The 18,969-nt window shown below is 36.8% G+C and overlaps 1 protein-coding gene across 20 annotated transcripts in view; it reads left to right on the top strand.

Moving 5' to 3' along the window:
* The window catches only part of LOC107090598 (adhesion G protein-coupled receptor L3-like), a 324,724-nt gene that overhangs the window by 117,934 nt on the left and 187,821 nt on the right, over positions 1-18,969 (top strand). For all 20 annotated transcript variants that reach the window (XM_015384080.1, XM_015384069.1, XM_015384068.1 and 17 more), the window contains exon 4: positions 7,624-7,837. In XM_015384080.1, the coding sequence (XP_015239566.1) occupies positions 7,624-7,837 (214 nt within the window). The remainder of the gene's footprint in view (positions 1-7,623; positions 7,838-18,969) is intronic.

Raw genomic sequence — 18,969 nt, 5'->3', positions numbered from 1 at the left:
CTCTGAATTTGAAATAGGTTGTGGAAAGACAAAGGCCCAGTAGTGTGCAGATCTGGTCCGGAGTGAAATTAGTCCTGTTGCTTAAATCCTCTTTATGTGCACTCCTGTCAACTTTTGTTACTTTGAAGGTGTTACCCTCAAGATAAAGCAGCACGCCTGTGATTGGTTACTTGTCAGTAGTCTAATGATGACAAAGAGGCACTGAGAACAGCACATGCCAGCTTAAACTGTGCCATCAGATCAGCAAAGCTGAACCACAGCCAGAAAATCCAGGATCTTTTCCTCGATGACAACACCAGGAGGATGTGGAAAGGCATTCGGATGATCACAGACTACAACACACCCTCCCCCCCAGTAGATGCAGCAAACACTGACTTCCTAAATGAACTGAAAAACTTCTTTGGAAGGTTTGAGGCATTAAACAGCACTCCAGCAGTGAAAGCTGCTCCACACCAGGAGGAGGAGACACTAAACCTGGACTTAGCTGAAGTGAGGAAAACTCTGAGGAGTGTCAATCCAAGGAAGGCCCCAGTGTCTGATAACATACCTTGGCGGGTGTATAAGGAGTGTGCAGATCAGCTGGCTGGTGTCCTCACAGACTTCTTTAACACCTCACTGGACCAATCCATACTGCCAGCATGCTTCAAGTCTGCCACCATTATTCCAGTCCCAAAGAAGCCTCAGGTAACTCACTCAATGATTACCGGCTTGTCGCACTGACTCCAATCATGATGAAGTGCTTCGAAGGGCTGGTTAAAGAACACATCGTCTCCAGTCTGCCCCCCAAAATTCGACCCGTTCCAGTTTGCCTACCGAGGGAACCGCTCCACTGAGGACGCCATCTCTGCTGCTCTCCACCTGAGCCTGGCACACCTGGAGTGAAAGAAAACCCACGTGGGGATGCTGTTCCTGGACTTCAGTTCAGCTTTCAACACCATCATCCCACAGCATCTGATGGGCAAACTGGAACAGCTGGGCTTCAATACAACCCTTCAAAATTAGCTGCTAGACTTCCTCACCAACAGACCTCAGTCACTCCGGGTCGAACAGAACACCTCTGATGTCATCATCCTAAGCACAGGCTCCCCTCAGGGCTGGGCCCTGAGCCCCCTGCTGTTCACCCCGATGACACATGACTACGTCCCCAGGTTCACCACATGTCAACATTTCAAATATCCTGAAAATGTTTGCAGTTCATTTAAACTTGGTTTAGGGAAGCCAATGGGTGCTCTAGTCCACTCCTTGAGAGCCAATACCCTGCAACTTTTAGATGCATCCCTTCAGTAACACACCTGATTTAAATAGCTGATTTCCCTCATCAGTATGTTGTCAGGCTCTGAAGAGTCTTGGAACTACAACACTTATTTAAGTGTCATTGATACACTCACTTTTCTGGTAAGTTATAGAAAAGTGTACAAGGTTTCTTTCAATTAACTTACTTGCCACGTAGGCTGTTGGGCTTTGTAGCCAATGAAATAAGGTTTCGAGGCTAAAGTTAGGGGCGTTAGTAGAACATTGATCTACTCGGTTCTGTTTATTAAAAAGCTGTTTTCTCTTTGAAACATGCTTTTGTATTGACAGAATACTGAAAATAAGAACTATAATTCTTTAAAACCCCACTGCTTTTATTGGACAAGCCAATATATACTTACTTTTAATACAGTTTTTAGAGATAAATCAGAATCATCCAGTATCAGTATAGGATAAGTCTTAGTTTCAGAGAAAGCTAAACCAGCCCAGAAAAATGATCTAATAGTCTTTCCAATCTAAAACCATGCATCTTTCATGCTGTACCGCCTGTCCCAAAAAGCCAGTTATCCAACAGATTTTGGCCACTTCAGCAAAGTCCAGTGTAATGTGAGCAATGGGTGACCTTAACAGCTCCACCCTGACATGTTTTCACCAAAGATGAAAAAGAAGCTAACCCCCAAAGGCCACTGTTTTGTTCCCAGTGATGACTTTTAAATGTCATACCCCTCTCCTTCTGAATTTTAGTGCCTTTTGGCTCAACAAAGGGTAAAAAATCTGTGTCACTAAGGCAAGAATGAGCATTTCAGCTGCAAAATTTCCCCTTCTTTATTCCCCATCACCATTAGCTAGCACCCAATAAGTGCATCAAAGAATTCTTGTCAGAGTTATTGCTGTAGCTCTGCGGGGGAGCGACATTTTCCAAATGTCCATTTTTCTTTCTGACCTTTCTGTTGCACTTTTTGCTGAGTAATTGCGTATTTGTGAAATAATCATTAGTGAGTTACGTCATGTGCAGGTGTCACTATGAAAAAAGACTATTTGGTTCTTCAGAGGCATTGGAAGGTTCCAGTATAAACACTTCAGTTTGCTTAACTTAATCTTCTTTCCTGTGATTTTTTTTTTCATCTTCAGTCAAGCGCTAGTCAAAAGAATTATCCAGAGAGAATCTGCTCTGCTGAAAAGAGATACGGGTTGCATAGAAAAGCTGCTCTAAAGTTTTTACAGCTGGGGGTGAAAACTCATGGAACACACAGGCTCAAATAAGGCTTTCTGCGAGGCTAATTTCGATTTCTAGTGGATCTGACAATGATGTGTGCAGGCATAAAGCAATGTACAGAGTGTGTGTGAGAGACGGGTAGGATGCTGGCTGTGGTACCTGGGCAATATGAGCCCTATCAATCACTGCCCTCCGGCCTCAGATGTAATTAAACTTCCAGTTGTTGACTAGCAGGGTAATTTGAGGCATCACTGGCATGCTTTTACCGGCTTGCATTAGAGGATTGCCAGTGCCTGTGTCGACAGCATCGTGTTCTCTGATGTTTTTTTAATACGTCTTTCGGGGATGCTAGCATCAATTGCAAGGGTTTTTGAGAGTGATATAAAGCTCTTTCATGTGAACTTTGTTAAAACCTTTCATTTTGAGAAAAAGGAAATGACCTCTCCTAATAGCAGTTCAACCTATTGATGGTTTATCTTTTTTTTTTTTTTTACATTTTGTGTTAGAACTATTTACTCAGATATAGGTAAAAAAAATCCATTTTTTACTCTACCATGACTTTTATATTGTAAAAAAAAGTTTTTTTTCCTAGAAGGTCTGTGTATTTAAATATGTCTAGATCTCTTATGCTAAAATATACTGATGACAAAGCAAAACTGAGTTGGCTCTCCTACTCAACTCAACTTTGTTTATAAAGCCCTTTAAAACAACCACAGCTAACACACACTGCTGTACATGTCAGGTAAAGTTAAAACTGAAACAATATAATGCAATTATTTAATTAAAACAAATAAATACAACATAAGAATAAGAACAATAACACAAACACAAAAACAGAAAGCCAAAGAATAAATTTGACTCATAAAAACAGTGTTTTAGCACCAGTACCAGATGCCTATTAAGATTTCATTATAATATCTTAATAAAGGGATGTACAGTAAGATATAGATTATAAATTGGTATTAAGTTGATTAATCTACAGAAGATGGCCAGTACTACTATGAGCTATGTTAAAAAAAAAGACTGTACAGGTATGACTTGTGTAGAAAGGTTTGGGGATCAGAAATAGTTTCTGAAATTAAATTGCAAAGTTGCATATCAAAAAAACAAAATTCTTGTAGATAAATGTTGTTTGGAAAAGTGGGATAGGTGTAGGTGTGTTGTCAAAATACCACAGAGGAACCAAACACAGAATATCAGTAAAACGAATGATCATGGTAGAGAAAACGTGATGGTTTGGGCTCAGTCCAACTCCAGAACTAGAATACCTGAAATCTTGTCAATGGACCTTTAGAGATCTGCGCAGGAAAAAATCTCTACATCTCATTGAACTGAGGTCATGTTCTAAAAACAGCTGAACAGAATTTCTCCACAGTGATGTGAAAGAGTGATTAAGTTATAGTTCTATTTTTAGTATTATGTGGTTCCACAACATATTTTTCATAGATAGCTTTTTCTTTTCTATTTATATTAGATTAGGTTGTGTTTTATACACTTAAAGGTATAGTGAAGGATGTTATTTTTCCTAGTGGATCATCAAAATAAGTGGTCCTCCACATTGTCAATCATTCTGGTGATAGAATGATTGAGAATCTGGTAAGTCTAACATACTGGAAAAATTGCAAATCTTCTTTTGGAAAATAAGCTTGTATAAGCGATGAAATGGCTTGATGAAATGGGCTTGTAAATGGGCTTGTAAATGGGCTTGTGAAAGCTCTCGCACGCGTATTATACATGTTCCCTCTCAGGAGCGGATACAGGGTAGTGCATGTGTTTTTTTGTTTTTTTTTTAAGTGGAGAGGGGAATTCTTTTTAAAAATTCGAGAAAATCCTCCACTATATCTTTAAGACATAAGAATTTTTTAACTTGGTTGAATTGTTTTTTTGGGGGATATTTTTTGCTTCCATAAATATTTTAAATAGGATGTACTTCATTCCTTGCATTGATTAACAATCATGTAATGATCGACAGAGAGACATTTTCTTAAATATTGTGATATTAGATAGATTGCAATGGCTGTAGATAATTGTTTATCTATTTCTCTTTTGTGTCTTTTTAACACGCTGTGATGACATTCGCCAAAATCTGGCTAACCCTACAATCATGAAAACCAAAGTTGAAATTTATGATAATCAATAATATTTTTGGCTGTTTTCGTTTACATAACAAGCACAACTACACAAGGATCAAATACGATTTCTTCTATTTTAATCAAACTAAATTATGCATCCTTTCCTCCCCTAAGTGCACCTGCCTGAGTCAACCTGCGTTATATCCTATTTCCTCATGCTGTTATTTGTTTCAGAAAACTTTGGTTTGATTCACACCAGTAATATTTAGGAGGCGGAATAAATCTTCCCTCTAAGAGGTAGATAATTGGTAGCTTTCATCCCTGCATTGGAAATAATTATTCCAATCTGTGATGTTTCAATAGGAAGTGTGCTTTAGTGTGGTGGGGTTTGAATGATTTATTAGACAAAATGAAATGACACAATAATGACGGTCCTCTCCCGTCACTTCACCTCATTGCGACTCTTTGTGTTTGCTGTGTTTATTTGTTGGGAAATCTAAAGAGCGCTACCTGGATGACTTTTATTGCTGCAGATTGTGTACCTTTCTGTTTTTTTCACTATGCGCATAAAGATTTTTCCATACCTATCCATCAAGCAACGCCATCAGGAAGGCTTAAAAACAACGAGTGCTGCAACAGATGGTCTGCCTCCCCCTGTGGAGCCTTGATCTCAGCGTCCTGGAGTTGGTGTGATTTTTACACTAAGAGTCAGGTTGACAGTGTTGCACTAAGACATTTCAAGAAACAGAATTAGACATAACTACCGACTGGAACTTAAATACTTTTTTATTTATCCACAAGAAATAAATAGATCAATAAAAGCAATGTCAAGGAAAAATATTTTCTATTAGCCAACACAATGTTGAACAATTGCTCAAGAAAAAAATGACTATTACATCTTACCTTCAAAATGAATCTTTACATCTTCCCCTCCATCACCTAAATCCCTGATATGTCCTGCAATAAGGTGATCAAATGAGTGAGAAAAATGATTGAAGTAATGATAGAAAATTGCAGACTTCACACTTTGCAGGTAGAGTGGGTAGTTTTTTAAGTGTTTCATGAGACGCAAGAAGTCAGATGAGATGAGAGAGGCTGTCCATGTACCTTTTATGAGGCCTGGTGTGTGTGCATCTAGTCCACCTTCTATAGTCATTGTCTTAAGCAATGTCCAAGGTATTTTGGTCTATATTTCCACATTAAACATTGGCTGATAATATCTGTTTTGTAGTGTTCACTTAGCTTTTAAAGATTTTCAACTGCTCCATTTCTAAAATAGAAATTTATTGTGCTTATGACTACAATGAAGGTCAAACACACTATGTGTAGTTTGTTACGGGTAAGCTGTCTCTATAGCAACTTAAAATCGTTAAGAAATTCTGATGCTTTCCTTGTTCAGTACTAGGCATTGGCTGGTAGGAAAATCTGATGATAAAGTAAGCAAACCTTAAATAAAGGTTTAACTTTATATAAATTATAACTTATTCAATGATCTCATTGCTTTGACTTTAAAATAGACACTAGTACCACTGATTGTAACAGAATTAAGCATATTGATTAAGAAACAACTTGAAGTAAAACCTGAAAATGAGCTTGTAATTTTTGAGTAAATCTATTAACCAGAATATTTAACATTACTGACATTATGCTCTTTACAAGAAGCTTATATAAGCTGCTTAAATAATCTGCTCATGTAGCTAGATTACAGTTAGCTGCTTTACAGGCATGCTGACATTAATACATGTAGGGATGCTTTATTATGTTCCATACAGCATAAGTGGAGAAAACTCTGCAGTACTTTCTAGTGGTTTCTCTGACATGTCATTGAAATAACTCTAAATCATACAAGGTATTAAGGAAAAACATTTGATGATTTTTAAACTGTAACTTTCTTTAAATCTTCAAATATCAAAAGGTACCAAAATAAAGGCATTCAACTATACAAAGATATTGACAATATGGCTGTATATATATTTTTAATATAATTAGTTTTCTTGGTTTTGGGACACAGATACTCATAGGAAGAAAAAATAAAAAGCTGTTTTAACCAACTAATGTAGGAGGTTTTAAATCATAAAAATATTTGTTCCCTCTTTTTCTGTATCTGTTTCTTTTCTTTTTCTCTTAGTGTCAACTCATGTGGCTTTACGTAGCACAGACACTTGTCTGAAAGGATGTTTATACGATCTTTAATCTCCAAACTTCCCCTTAACTGTCACGGAGGCCAGTGTTTATTCCTTTCTACTCATATTTTTATTTTCTGGCTCTAATCACAGAAAATCTCTAGCCTGTTATGGCCATACTCTGTTGTCTGGCAGTCTTTGCCTGTAGACATTTGTGGGCCTGCATGGGTGTGATCAGGTGTCAGAGGAACAGCATAACAGTGATCCACAGATGGCTGTCACTCAGTCCAATCAAATCATGGCCTCTTAGGCACTTAATTTTTCTTGCCAATGAATGTGGGACTTTTTTTTAAATAGTAAATTGACTGTAATCTTTAATTTAAGCCATCACTTGACCCTCTGCTTGTTGCCGCTGTGACTGACCCTTTTAAAATACAGTAAATCTTACAGCCCTTATGTTTCCACAATACACTGTTTTCTAATCTCCCACCTTAATGCCATAACAATGAAATGTGTATTTTCTCACTGGAAAGCTAACAAGCCTGCAGCTCTTTATGTGTGATCAGTGTTAATCCTGTACTCAGTCTTCCTTAAACAACTCCTGGCCTCCCGGGGGGGTGGCTGTGTTGTTGCTTATCCTCCCACTCAAACAACTCTTGTCCAATCAGCCCACACGCTTGAGCGAAGGGTGGAGAACCTGTCTGCATATGTCCTTGTGTCAAACCTTTCGATTGCAGGTCCTCTCATCTTTTATTGAATTTTTATTTCTGTTTATATATACACAGTCTTATTCAGGTCTGCACAAACAAACCAAGCCTGCTCCACAGTGAAGCTACCTGCGCATTTCTATTTTCTATTTTTTTTTTGCTTTCTTGTTATTTCATATAATGAAAATCTTGAACTTGCATTGGAATGGAAACATGGCATGACATATTTTTATCATTGTTGTCGTTTTCTGCAGCTTTGAGTAGAGCTCCCATCCCCATGGCCGTGGTGAGACGGGAGCTGTCCTGCGAGAGCTACCCCATCGAGCTACGCTGCCCAGGCACAGACGTTATCATGATTGAGAGCGCCAACTATGGCCGCACGGATGACAAGATCTGTGATGCAGACCCAGCGCAGATGGAAAACACACGGTGTTATCTTCCAGATGCATACAAGATCATGTCACAAAGGTAAATACACAACGAGATGAATTAAAGCTCTAACCCTGCCATTTAAACCAACGGAAGATGCAAACTTTGCTTTAGTTCCATTTTGGTGAGAGAATTGTGTCATATTTTATTTTCATTTTACCTTAAGTTTTTAAGACTAAAAATGTTTGCAGTGATAAAAATTTAAAGATGACCTTAATTACTTATAGTCGGCGTTGTATCTTGAAGTAGTGGTTTTGGGTTGGTCATTGATGGCACCATCACTACCAAACCCCTCATAATTATTGTTTCTTAATACAGTAATGAACCAGAATAAATAAGTAATACAATAACAAACAGCTAATAATCTTTTGAAAATGGCCTTAAAGATTAACCTAAAATCACTTAAAGGAAAAAGCTTGTTTCCTATAGAAGGACTGTGTACACAAAAGGACTAGTAAATGGTGCTTTATTAAATTCAAGAAGCTCAAGTGCATTCCTTCACAGTGGGTTGCAAGCTATATATTTTTTTTTTACTTTATTGATCTCACAGTGGAGAAATTAACTCTTTCTGCATTTAACCCATCCCCTTGGGATGGGCGCCCGGGTGGAGAGCAGTGTGGGGTTAAGGTTCTTGCTCAGAGAGCCAGAATGGAGGAAGGGACCAGGTACTTGCACCCTTCTGAGAGCACAAGCACACTGCTCTATCCCACTAGGCCAAAACTCCCCTACAATATTATAGCCACATCTACTTTGTGGCGGTCTGACAGAAGCGTATTAGCTATAAAGTTGGTGCTACTGTACCTTCTGACCACCAGCAGTAGAAAAGACAGGCAAAGTTGTTGTTTCCTTGAAGTATTAGATTCTCTGCATCCTGAGCCACCATGGCCCAGAAAAGCCATAATCTAGATTAAACATGGATTTATGCAAAACAATCACTGCATTTTACTGTCATGTAGCAAGAACATAACCAGAAGTTTTCAAGTAATACAACAAAAGGCTATGGCATTGAGTTTGAGCTAAATGCTAGATTTGTTTTTCTGTTTGAATGTTTTTGTATTTTAGTCTCACATTTGGAATAAGTTTAATATGTAAGAGTTTCTGTTGCTTTATTTTCCTCTAACCCACAAAAAAACCTTAATTCATACAAAACCTTTCACTATGTTACACTTATTGCACATAAAGAGATTTTGTTAAACTTAGGGGTTACTCCTCCAAGCAAAAATATATCCCAGATAATATCTTTATGAAAAGCACTGACATCCTTTGTTCAGTAGTTCATTTATTTTTCCGCATTCCACAATGCAAAGCATACGTGGCTGCAGGAAGAGGTCAACCTCAGAGCATAAGTCTGCTCTGTGAGACTAAGGTCAGATAAAGCTCACAGCATAAACAAAAGTTTGAATATTTTTTGTAACCAACACCATTATTAAGCTCACATCTACACAAATATCACCATACTTCACTATGGTCACATTCGCTGTTAGGGATTTTCATAGTTACTTTTAGTTTTAAACTTACCAATGTTTGCATATCTATGAAAACAGAAGTACAGCTGACTACAGCAAAAATAATCTAATCAGTAGCTGCAAATTCATACTATATGACTAAATGAGTTATGATGGTTAATGATTTTGATTCAAAAATCTGAAAGCTTAGAGTTGTGGTGATTTCTTGAGTTTAGTCTGAGAGTAATCAGCCCTGGGTGTGGCTAGTGAAACTGAACCCATCTTTCTAAAGAATTTGCTTAATCAAAGCAATTCCATGTGTTAACAAAGTAGGCAAATTGTCTCTCCATGGGCTGAGCTGATGTGCACAGTATTTATCCTTAATAAATGAAATCTGCTTTTTATATTTATTCAGTCTACGCTCATTTATATGGTTGCAATTAGGTCTTTCAGATGATGGTGTCTGCAGTAGAAATAGGGATAATAAACATGGTGATATTTGGGACTAATTCCGACCTTATGACTGTGCGTGCACTTGTGCATAATTTGTTTCATGCTGCTCAGTAATCAACTTGTGAGTATTTTCTTGTAAAAAAAAACAAAACATGTAAAGCAGGTAGAAAATAACGTCTTGGGATGGCTAAATCGCAGTTAAAATCAATTCAGTTGACATTAATTCCATCTCAGCATGATTTGTTATGGATTAGTTGACCATATTGAGTTTTAAGTACAAACTTTTACAGAAATGATTATATGTGGTATATACTGTAGGGCGGCAACAAACGATTATATTGCAAATCGATTAGTCTGTAAATTATTATATCGATTAACAATTGAATGGCAAAAGGTTTGTTAAAGAACACTTTTTGCTAAATTAAACCAGGTTGAAACTATACGTTTCCACTTGAGGAGTTCTGGATAGAGCATATTGACATACAAATGACATTTTTCATCTTAAATGAAAAATTTTTTACTTTTTTTTCAAATTTGGTATAATTACTGCTCTAAGTGGGTTGCTCTGTCAGCTAAAGGCACATTTTAGAGTCTCAATACTACAGTTAGCAAATTATTGATTACTAAGTTAGTTGGCGATTATTTCAATAATCGATTACTCACAATTAATCTGATTAATTGTTTCAGCCATATTGGTATGCTTTATTTTTAGTGTTTATAGCACAGAATCGTATTATCCATTATTATCCACGTAATCACTCCTGTTTGATTACTGCTCATAATTTATTTTAACACATATCAATTATCATTTGCAGTTATTGGTCAAAAAATAGTTGCATGAGTTTTTCTGAATGGATCAGAGCTCTGTTTTAAGAATTAAACCCCCTTTAAGCCAAAGCTGCAACACCAACACTTATTTGTCTAGATCTCTACAATGAAGTCTAACTAAGTTCCCTTTTTGTTTTGTAATTTATTGCTAACATAGGGTGATATATATGCTTGTTTTGGAGCTTTAACTAGGCTTGAATTTTAGAAAATATGGCACTCCAGGGGCAGCAAATATTGAGTGCACATGTAATCCGCAGGAACTATTTTGTTGACATATGAGGGCATTAAGAGCAGAATCAAAGCTCCATGCTGAGATCTTTCTAAACATGGATACGTCTTGCTTTGAGGTCAGAACACCCTTGAGAAATGTGAAGGGGCAGGCTTTATCTTAATTGCTCTTCTAAATTGACTTTTTCTAGCTCGCTTTATTTCCAAAAGCTAAACATATGTCCGCTTTCTTTTATTTCTGGAGCTTTAGTTCCACTATGGACCTGCCCCTCTGAGGAAAATACTAATGGACTTTTCGACTCTATCAAACAATTGCTCTTTGGTTTTCAGTTTGGTACCATAGAGTTCAGATAATCACCCGTGTGAAAAGCAGTGGATAGTTAAAAGGGGTAGTTTGAAACAAGTTGTCACATAATTGATGCACCCTGTTGCTCCTTTTTTTTCTCTCCTGGCTGCCCACTCACACTGAAAAATCCTGGCTGGGATGAATCAAAGGGTCTAAAGGGAACATAAAACACAGAGAAGAAGTCTGTCTTTTTAGCATTTCATTGCTAGCAGGGGCGTTTAAACGATGCTCGGAGATAAGTACGCGCCGATTCAGAGCCAGAACACTTTTTCTTGGCGGAGGAAGTGACTAAGTGGATGAAGGGTGTGGGTGTTGTGAATTGAAAATGGATAAGGAAGAGGAGTCGGGATCAGGTGAGAGGATTCAATGATAATAATTGCTGCAGTGACTCTGCTACACATTAGTATGTGAAGGTTAGCACAACGAATGAGCGCCACCTACCACGACCTTTTTACTGTAGGGCTGCCGATGCATTTGCTCCGCGTCACAGCTCGTTAAGAACAGAGAAATTGATTTAAACAGAGAAAAAATTTTGTTTTTAAGATTTATATTTGACCAAAGATACATTCTCTTTGTAAATTAAACATTCCAGCCAGAGCTGCTTCCTTTATAAACCATAGAGTTAAAAAACAAAACCCAGGTGAGCAATGGCATAAAGGTCTATGTCTCTGTCTCTTTAAAATATGAAGTTTATGAAAAGCATTATTAAAAAAAATGACAAGTTATTTAATGCACCTGGTTCACTAAGGTCATATTTTTACAGAAAGAATCCACTGGGAAATTGTGGCTTTTTAATAAAGCTTTTATTTTTTTATGCTGAGACACATTTTATGGAGTTCAGATTTCTTTTTAAGAACTATTGTTTCATGGGATTGGTTAAAAATATACTTTCAGATATGGAATGATCTGTCTAGTTCAGTGCCTTGAGTTAACATAAGTTGTGAATTGTTACTATATAAATGAGCTGTATCATAATTAACTATAAATTGTGACACATTATCTTTTTTTCAAACCTTCCTTCCTGAATAGTAATTGAATTGAAATAAAAGCTGTTGTTACACCATGCATGTTTTAGGCTCCATCCATAAGATTTGAATTAGGTATCAGAACAGAAAAGGCTTAAAGCTACAGCTGGTATTCCTACTCACAGACTTGTTTGTTCTACTGGGTGACATTTTACTTGCATCCTAGACATTAAATACATTATGTATTCAAAAAAAGGAAATAAAAAAATCTGAACTGTGTGAGCTGCAGGTCTGTAAAAACTCCTACCAATCTTTGCCATTCGGACTGAATGGAAAGAAGTCTGCCTGGTGGAAAAAATATGATTAAAAGCACAGTAGCAGAAATCACATGACTTTCACCCCTTGGCACATTTCTTGACGAGATATACAAAATGTCATTTTTTTTTGCTTTTTGTTTAGTGTATTTATTTCAATTTATCAAAGTTTTACAATAAACATAAAACAATCGAAGCTATGTTTGACAGCAAATTCTTTCTGGTGGGTTACTTACTTATTTCTCTTTGCTTTTTCACTTAATGAGCAAAACCAAGACTCCTTTAACTTTGATTGAAGTGTGTAAACACTTTAATGAGCATTCCTGTTCGGGATTTGGTTTTGCCACCTACTTTCATGATCCCTAATGTAGACACACAAAAACCATAACAGTAAATTAGCATGATTAAAGCATATGAATGGTTTAAAGTACCCTGATTTCCTCTTAACTTGTGGTTTTTATTATTTTTTTTCCTTTCTTTTTATTATTGATTAAAGTATACATAGATGTTCTGCAGACCACATGAAACAGAACAAGATGGAAAACATCTGGATGTTGCTTTTGTCACAGAGTCTCTATTTAAACCAACAATTAAACATACATTTTCATTGAGACATTGATGATTCAGTAAGTCTAAGCAAACAAAAAAGTTCCTTTATTCGCTTCTCTGAGCCAGTTTAGCAGACTATCAGTAGCCAAGGTTGTCTTTTACACCTACAGTGATCACATCTCTAACAGTCAGACTGATGCAGTCTGTAAGGATGAAAAAAAAAAAAAAAAATAATAAAATATATATATATATATGTAGTTTTTTTTTGTGGAAGGAATTGTAATCACTTCAGCTGTAGCTGCAGAGCTCAGAAACTGCAGGAATCAATGCTTTCACAGCAGGGTGCTGACAAGGCCATCCACAGAGAGTACTCTAAATCACTTGAAGCTAACCTGAGTTTTTTTTTTTTTCTTTTTTTCACAAGCTACGTTCCATTTCTATTCTACATAACATTTATAATGTGTATGAAAAATACTTGACTCACAAGAATAAACCTGCGGAGTAGAGCTTCAGTTTCCTCTATTGGCGAAGGCACCACTGTTCATTCCGCCCATAAAACAAGGTTGAATCATAGCAGTATTAGTCAGTTTTTTTCCACTCATTTTTGGTATTAGAAATTTTTATGATTTCTGATCATGCTTTTGTCCTCTTTTGTACACCTGTTGTGGAGGAGCATGGAGGGTGTGCCTTAATATATTGTTTCTTACAAAGGACAGTATATGCTGATGTCAGTGCATGCTTTCCAGTGATAGCATAAAAGTTGATGTTAGTATTATTAGTTTACAGGCTTTAGTGGCAAATTCTAACATGTTTGCCAACTATAGCAATTTAATAAAAACTATTTAAGTCTCTGATTGACAGACTTTACATATTGGTGTCAAGTATTAGTAATCACTTGAAACTCTAGAGGGTGATATGAAATTGTTATAAAAGTGTGGCATAGGGTGCCTAATGATTTATAATGTGCATCTTGAAGTATCACATAAAGAAAGTTTGATGGAAATGGCAAAATTTGAATAAACTACCTTAAGTTTACAAAAAATACATACATTTTTGCTTGCTCAGGTTGCTTTTTGGCTTTTGTAAAAAAGGGTTAATGATACTTGGTCCAATTATCCACGTAAACATGGCTGGAAGCAACATCGCCATTACAGACATGTTAATGTAGAAAAAACTTCCCAGATCGCAACACATTCCACATTCATTGCAACTTTCCTCCATTACTGATCTGTGATCGGTGTTAGAGTGTAGCATCTACTTGCTGTATTCAGCCATGCATGGCGACGTAATGTGAACAATGTACAATGCCATTATGCTTTGCGGTGCTTGTTTAACTGGCTTCAAATTTAATGGAAACAGCATTTTCCTTTTTTTCAAACTTTTAAAAGGCTGCTTAAAATTTTAACTTTAGCTTAATGAAAACACAGCTACAGAAATATGATTTGAAGTATGGACATCAACAGCACAGCCTGTGAGAGTCCTCAGGGTGGAGACAGAAGAAGGTCCTGCATGCAGGAGAGTTTTTCTTTTGGCAAACTGTACAATGCAGTGGCCCATCCTGATTCAGACCATCTTTAAGAAAAAATAGGTTAGGATGGGAAATATCTGAAAAAACAAGCAGATAACTCAGAACTAACTATTTGTTTACTGTAGGCTACAGTTTTGAATATACTGTGAAGGGTCATTAAACTGTTTGCACTTTGCACTTAAAATAAATCTTTAATAACTTAACTCACATACTATTTTCATTCTAGGGTATTAGAAACTTTTCTACAATGCTGCTAGTGTAACCATGCACGGCATTTTTGTACTCGGTATAAACTGTTCCCACTTCTATTATTATTATGCTGTAAAGGTTTGGGGGAAAAGGTAAATATGTCTATTGTAATTTAACAAAAGAACCTAGTTAAACAACCAGCATTGTAATCTGTACAACAAAACCAATTATTCACCATTCAGATGTAGTGGGGTCTGTTTCTCTCAGTGGGACTCAGCGGTTCTTTGTCAGTACCAGCAGTATTTTGTACAGTTTGTTCTTATACCCTGATCTAATTGCAGTGAGTAGCACAAATAAAAGTTAACATACTTTTTACTTCTGATACAAAGAGCTTTTCCTCTTGCCTGACTTTATATGTTAAGTCTTTAGTGTGTTTATATATAACACATTTTAATCATACATCTACAAAATTAAAAACTTTTCTAAGGTCCATATTTGTGTACCCATTTTTTCTATAATATTTTTGCTGCTGTAAACACCAGAATTTCCCCATTGTGGGACAATAAAGGGATTTTCTATTCTATTCTATTCTATTCTATTTTATTCTATTCTATTCTAACAAGTATCCAGTGCCTTTCAAAAAGTTTTCTAATCAGCAAATGTATTCCAAGGATTTGATGAGGAACATTAGTAGCCAAACGAAAGAGCAAAAAGATCAGATAAAGTTGTGGAGCGGTATAAACACCGGTTAGATTAGACAATTATATATGGCACAACAGCAAACAACATAAAGGTTCAATGAAATACCAAAATTTGACTTTGCTTCTGTGCAAAATACTGTGTTGTGAAAAAAAAAAACACTGCATATAACCCTGAAAGAATGAATACACTCGCCATACTGGTGGTAGCATTATGTTGTGGGGAAGAGGCATTCTAGAAAACCTCATGTAAGAGGCTGCAGAAGTTATTACTTGAGGGAAAGATACCCTTGTAGCACGGCAATAAACCTACATCCAAAGCTGGAAGTTGCAAAGCCAAAGCCCTGATGACAATTCAGAATCTTTAAATAGACTCTAACGGCCACAGTCCTCACTTCAGTCTTATAAAACCAAAGTAACTTTGCAAACAAGAAGTTGCATTATCAGTTCTAATGTAGTATAACACCTGCAATTTAAACTGCCAGAAAATGTGTTTCTACGAAATCCATTCTCTGTACATTGTCTATAAAGTAATATCCAAATCCAATACATTGGAATTTGTGGTCATTATATGACAAAATGTTAGAAGGAGTTTAGGGAGGATGAATGCATTTGCAATGCACTGTATATTGAAGTTTCTTTTGGTATCTGATTCCATTAGCATCCATTACAGAGCTAAAAGCAGCTTTTATCTCAATAACAGCATGTCACTGAGCTTATAACTAAAGGTTGTCTCGCATGATGCCACGGCAGCATGAAATGAATGGATGTCTTTCAACAGCTGGCTCTGTCTTTGTGTTTTGAGCATCATGGCTATGCATAAGCCTTTGGATAAACATGTCTCCTTTTGGCACTACAGCCTAATGATGCTGTAATTGAAATGTGCTACCTATGATTAATTGAGCTCAATTTGACATAATTTGCATAGTGTGTATACACACATGTTGCCACATGTGAGTCTCTCACCAATCCGTAGTCCTTTGTGGGATATTTTTGGAAGTTATTGTTGAGGAACTGAGCAGTCTTCCAAGACTGTGTCTCGTACTGTAAAGGCATGGCTAGATCTAGTCCCACTTCAAAAAATAAGAGTGTGTTGGAGGACAGTGGTTACAACACTTTCCCTGTCAACCAAAGCCACAATGGCTTTTTATTCCCTTTTTGGATGCACCCACACCCTGAAGGTGATGTGGCCTGCAATGAACAGGCTATAACAAAACTATATATTGCCTTATATCTCAGTGGACCCCAGCAGGCACGTTATGGGACAGCTGATAGTATTGTGCTAGGCTTGTGCATGCCCCCTGAAAGAATAAAGCAGCCAGGTTCTGCGAACAAAGACAAATCAAACGTAATTATGCCTGTACAAGCTTTTTTTGTGTTTTTGTACATCTCCCTAATGGTGAAGGTTAATAGTGGTTGCACCTTAAGAAATCTCACGAGTATGATTAAAAACAAAATGAAAGCATTTTGCATTTTGGGTCCAACATTTGACAGGGCTTTTATTAATGAGGGTGACGTGAAAAAGGCTTGCGTGTTTGCGGGCAGTTGCTTAGATGCATGATGAGAATGGCAGCAGTAATGCTAAAATAGAAAAGTGCTGATGTCGACATACTATGTATGACTGAAGGATGGGAAGGAGGAGGCAGAAGGGAGGATCACTTCCCTTAACGGTAATCGCTTCCATATACCAGCAGTTCTAATTATCTTCAGCTATTGACCTCTTCATTTAAGCAATTCATGGTTTGCTTCAGTGAGTACTCATTATTTTTGTATCTCTTTATTTTGTTATTTTCTCATAATCTGGGACAGTTTTTTATTTAAAACAACTTAATGAGATTAATGCCATTAGAAACTGCCAACAGAAAGATAAGATGTAAGAAAATAAGGAGATTCCCCTTTTTTTTGCATAGCTCCAGTTCAGTCAGATTGGATAAAGAACGTCTGCCACAGATCCTAAATAGGAGTTAGGTGCTGAACTATTCTGAAACTTAAATCTGTTGTGGTCCAAACTGTTTAATTGTAGTTATGGTGTTTGTTTAGGGTTTAGGCTCCATACTAATAAGTAACTGACATTCTCTAACAGGAAACTATTTTACTGTGAATATGGTTTTGATGGTGATCAGTAAATAATTTTTGCACTTTTAAGTTGCTTGTATCCATTTTGATAACCTATAACATTAAATAATATTAAACATTTATGTTCTGGTTTCTATTCTGTTTTTCTGTTCCTTGTATCTTATGTTGCGCCTCCATATTCCATATTTTGGAACATGCACAGCTGAAAGAGAGAACAGTAGAAATTGTTCTAAAAGAACTATCTGCAAAATATATCCAACAACGACATCTAAGTAGTTGGTGGTTTTTACCTGCTGGATATACGCTTAGCGGTAAACAAAATGGATGAGCCGTTTATTTTAAGTACAAGAAACCCAGACGTCGGTGGATCTGCTTCCCTCGGCTTGACTGAAAGTTGGTTGAATGAACACAGTCCAGACAGAGCGCTTCTGTTGCCAGGCTTCCAGCTGTTTCAAATGGTATACAGCGCAGAGCGCCTGGAGAAAGAGGAAGATGTAGAATCTGCCATTATATAAACAAAGGTTGTTGTACTGATCTGATAATGTTGCAGAAGACAAAGTCCTCATCTGTGTTATTTTTTTTTATATATATAATGTAAGCCTTAGTCACAGAGAGAGTTCTTCTTGTTGGTTTTTGACTGGATTTTACATCCCACCACAAGCTGGCTTACCTGAAGATGAAAAACAGCCTTACTTGATGATAACAGACAAGGAGAAAAAAAAGTCTCTAATCATTATTCTTGGGTTTTTTTTAAAGCCCAAACCTCTCAACTGAATAACCAAAATACAAAAAAACATCTTAACCCTGTAATGCCAAATGTATCATATTTGATACATGCTGTTTCTGAAATGTTTTGCGTCTGACACCTTTTGCATAATTTATGGTAAAAACTTTGCTCAAAATCCTATTGTACACAATCAGATATACCCTGATAACAGACGGCAGAAGACTACACAAAAAATAATCTTGACTTATCGCATAGTAATAAATTATTAATATCAAAAATGTATTTCTGTTTTTTCTTTTTTCATATTTTGTTGAAAGGCCAAATAAGGACTTCAAACTTCAAAAGTAATTTTCTGTTTTGTTTTATTCTTGGATCGGGCTTTAAAGGGTTAAATGTCCCCTTAGAAAAACAAACACACAAACAAAAACTAAGCCTGGAGTCAGTACTTGCAGGAATTGGACTGATAGGTAGATGTTACAGTCCTGCTTTGACTGCACTGGTTAGAGTGTTTTTGAAGCCCCAGCAAATGCTTGCACTTGCAGAAACGGTGATATTATATATCAGGTTTTCTTTTAAGGACATGCAAGGGCAGACCCAGATATCTTAGTTACAATTACAACAAATCATGGTTCACTTCATTTCCAAAGAAGGTGATTTGAAAACCTGTAATTCACACCTTACTCCACCTTGTTCCAGCACAAAATCATAACCTGCACCTCCAACCAACAACTTTTTAACCCCTCTTGCTGCACTAAAGATCATAGAGCAATACCAAAATAGCCTCTTTGAGCACCAGAAGACCAGGAAAGTTCAGGACCTTACAGC

The sequence above is a fragment of the Cyprinodon variegatus genome, unplaced genomic scaffold, assembly GCF_000732505.1.
Source record: "Cyprinodon variegatus isolate N-32 unplaced genomic scaffold, C_variegatus-1.0 Scaffold302, whole genome shotgun sequence".
Classification (NCBI taxonomy): domain Eukaryota; kingdom Metazoa; phylum Chordata; class Actinopteri; order Cyprinodontiformes; family Cyprinodontidae; genus Cyprinodon; species Cyprinodon variegatus.
Note: the sequence above shows the minus strand (reverse complement) of the source record. Positions and strands in the feature narration are given on the sequence as shown.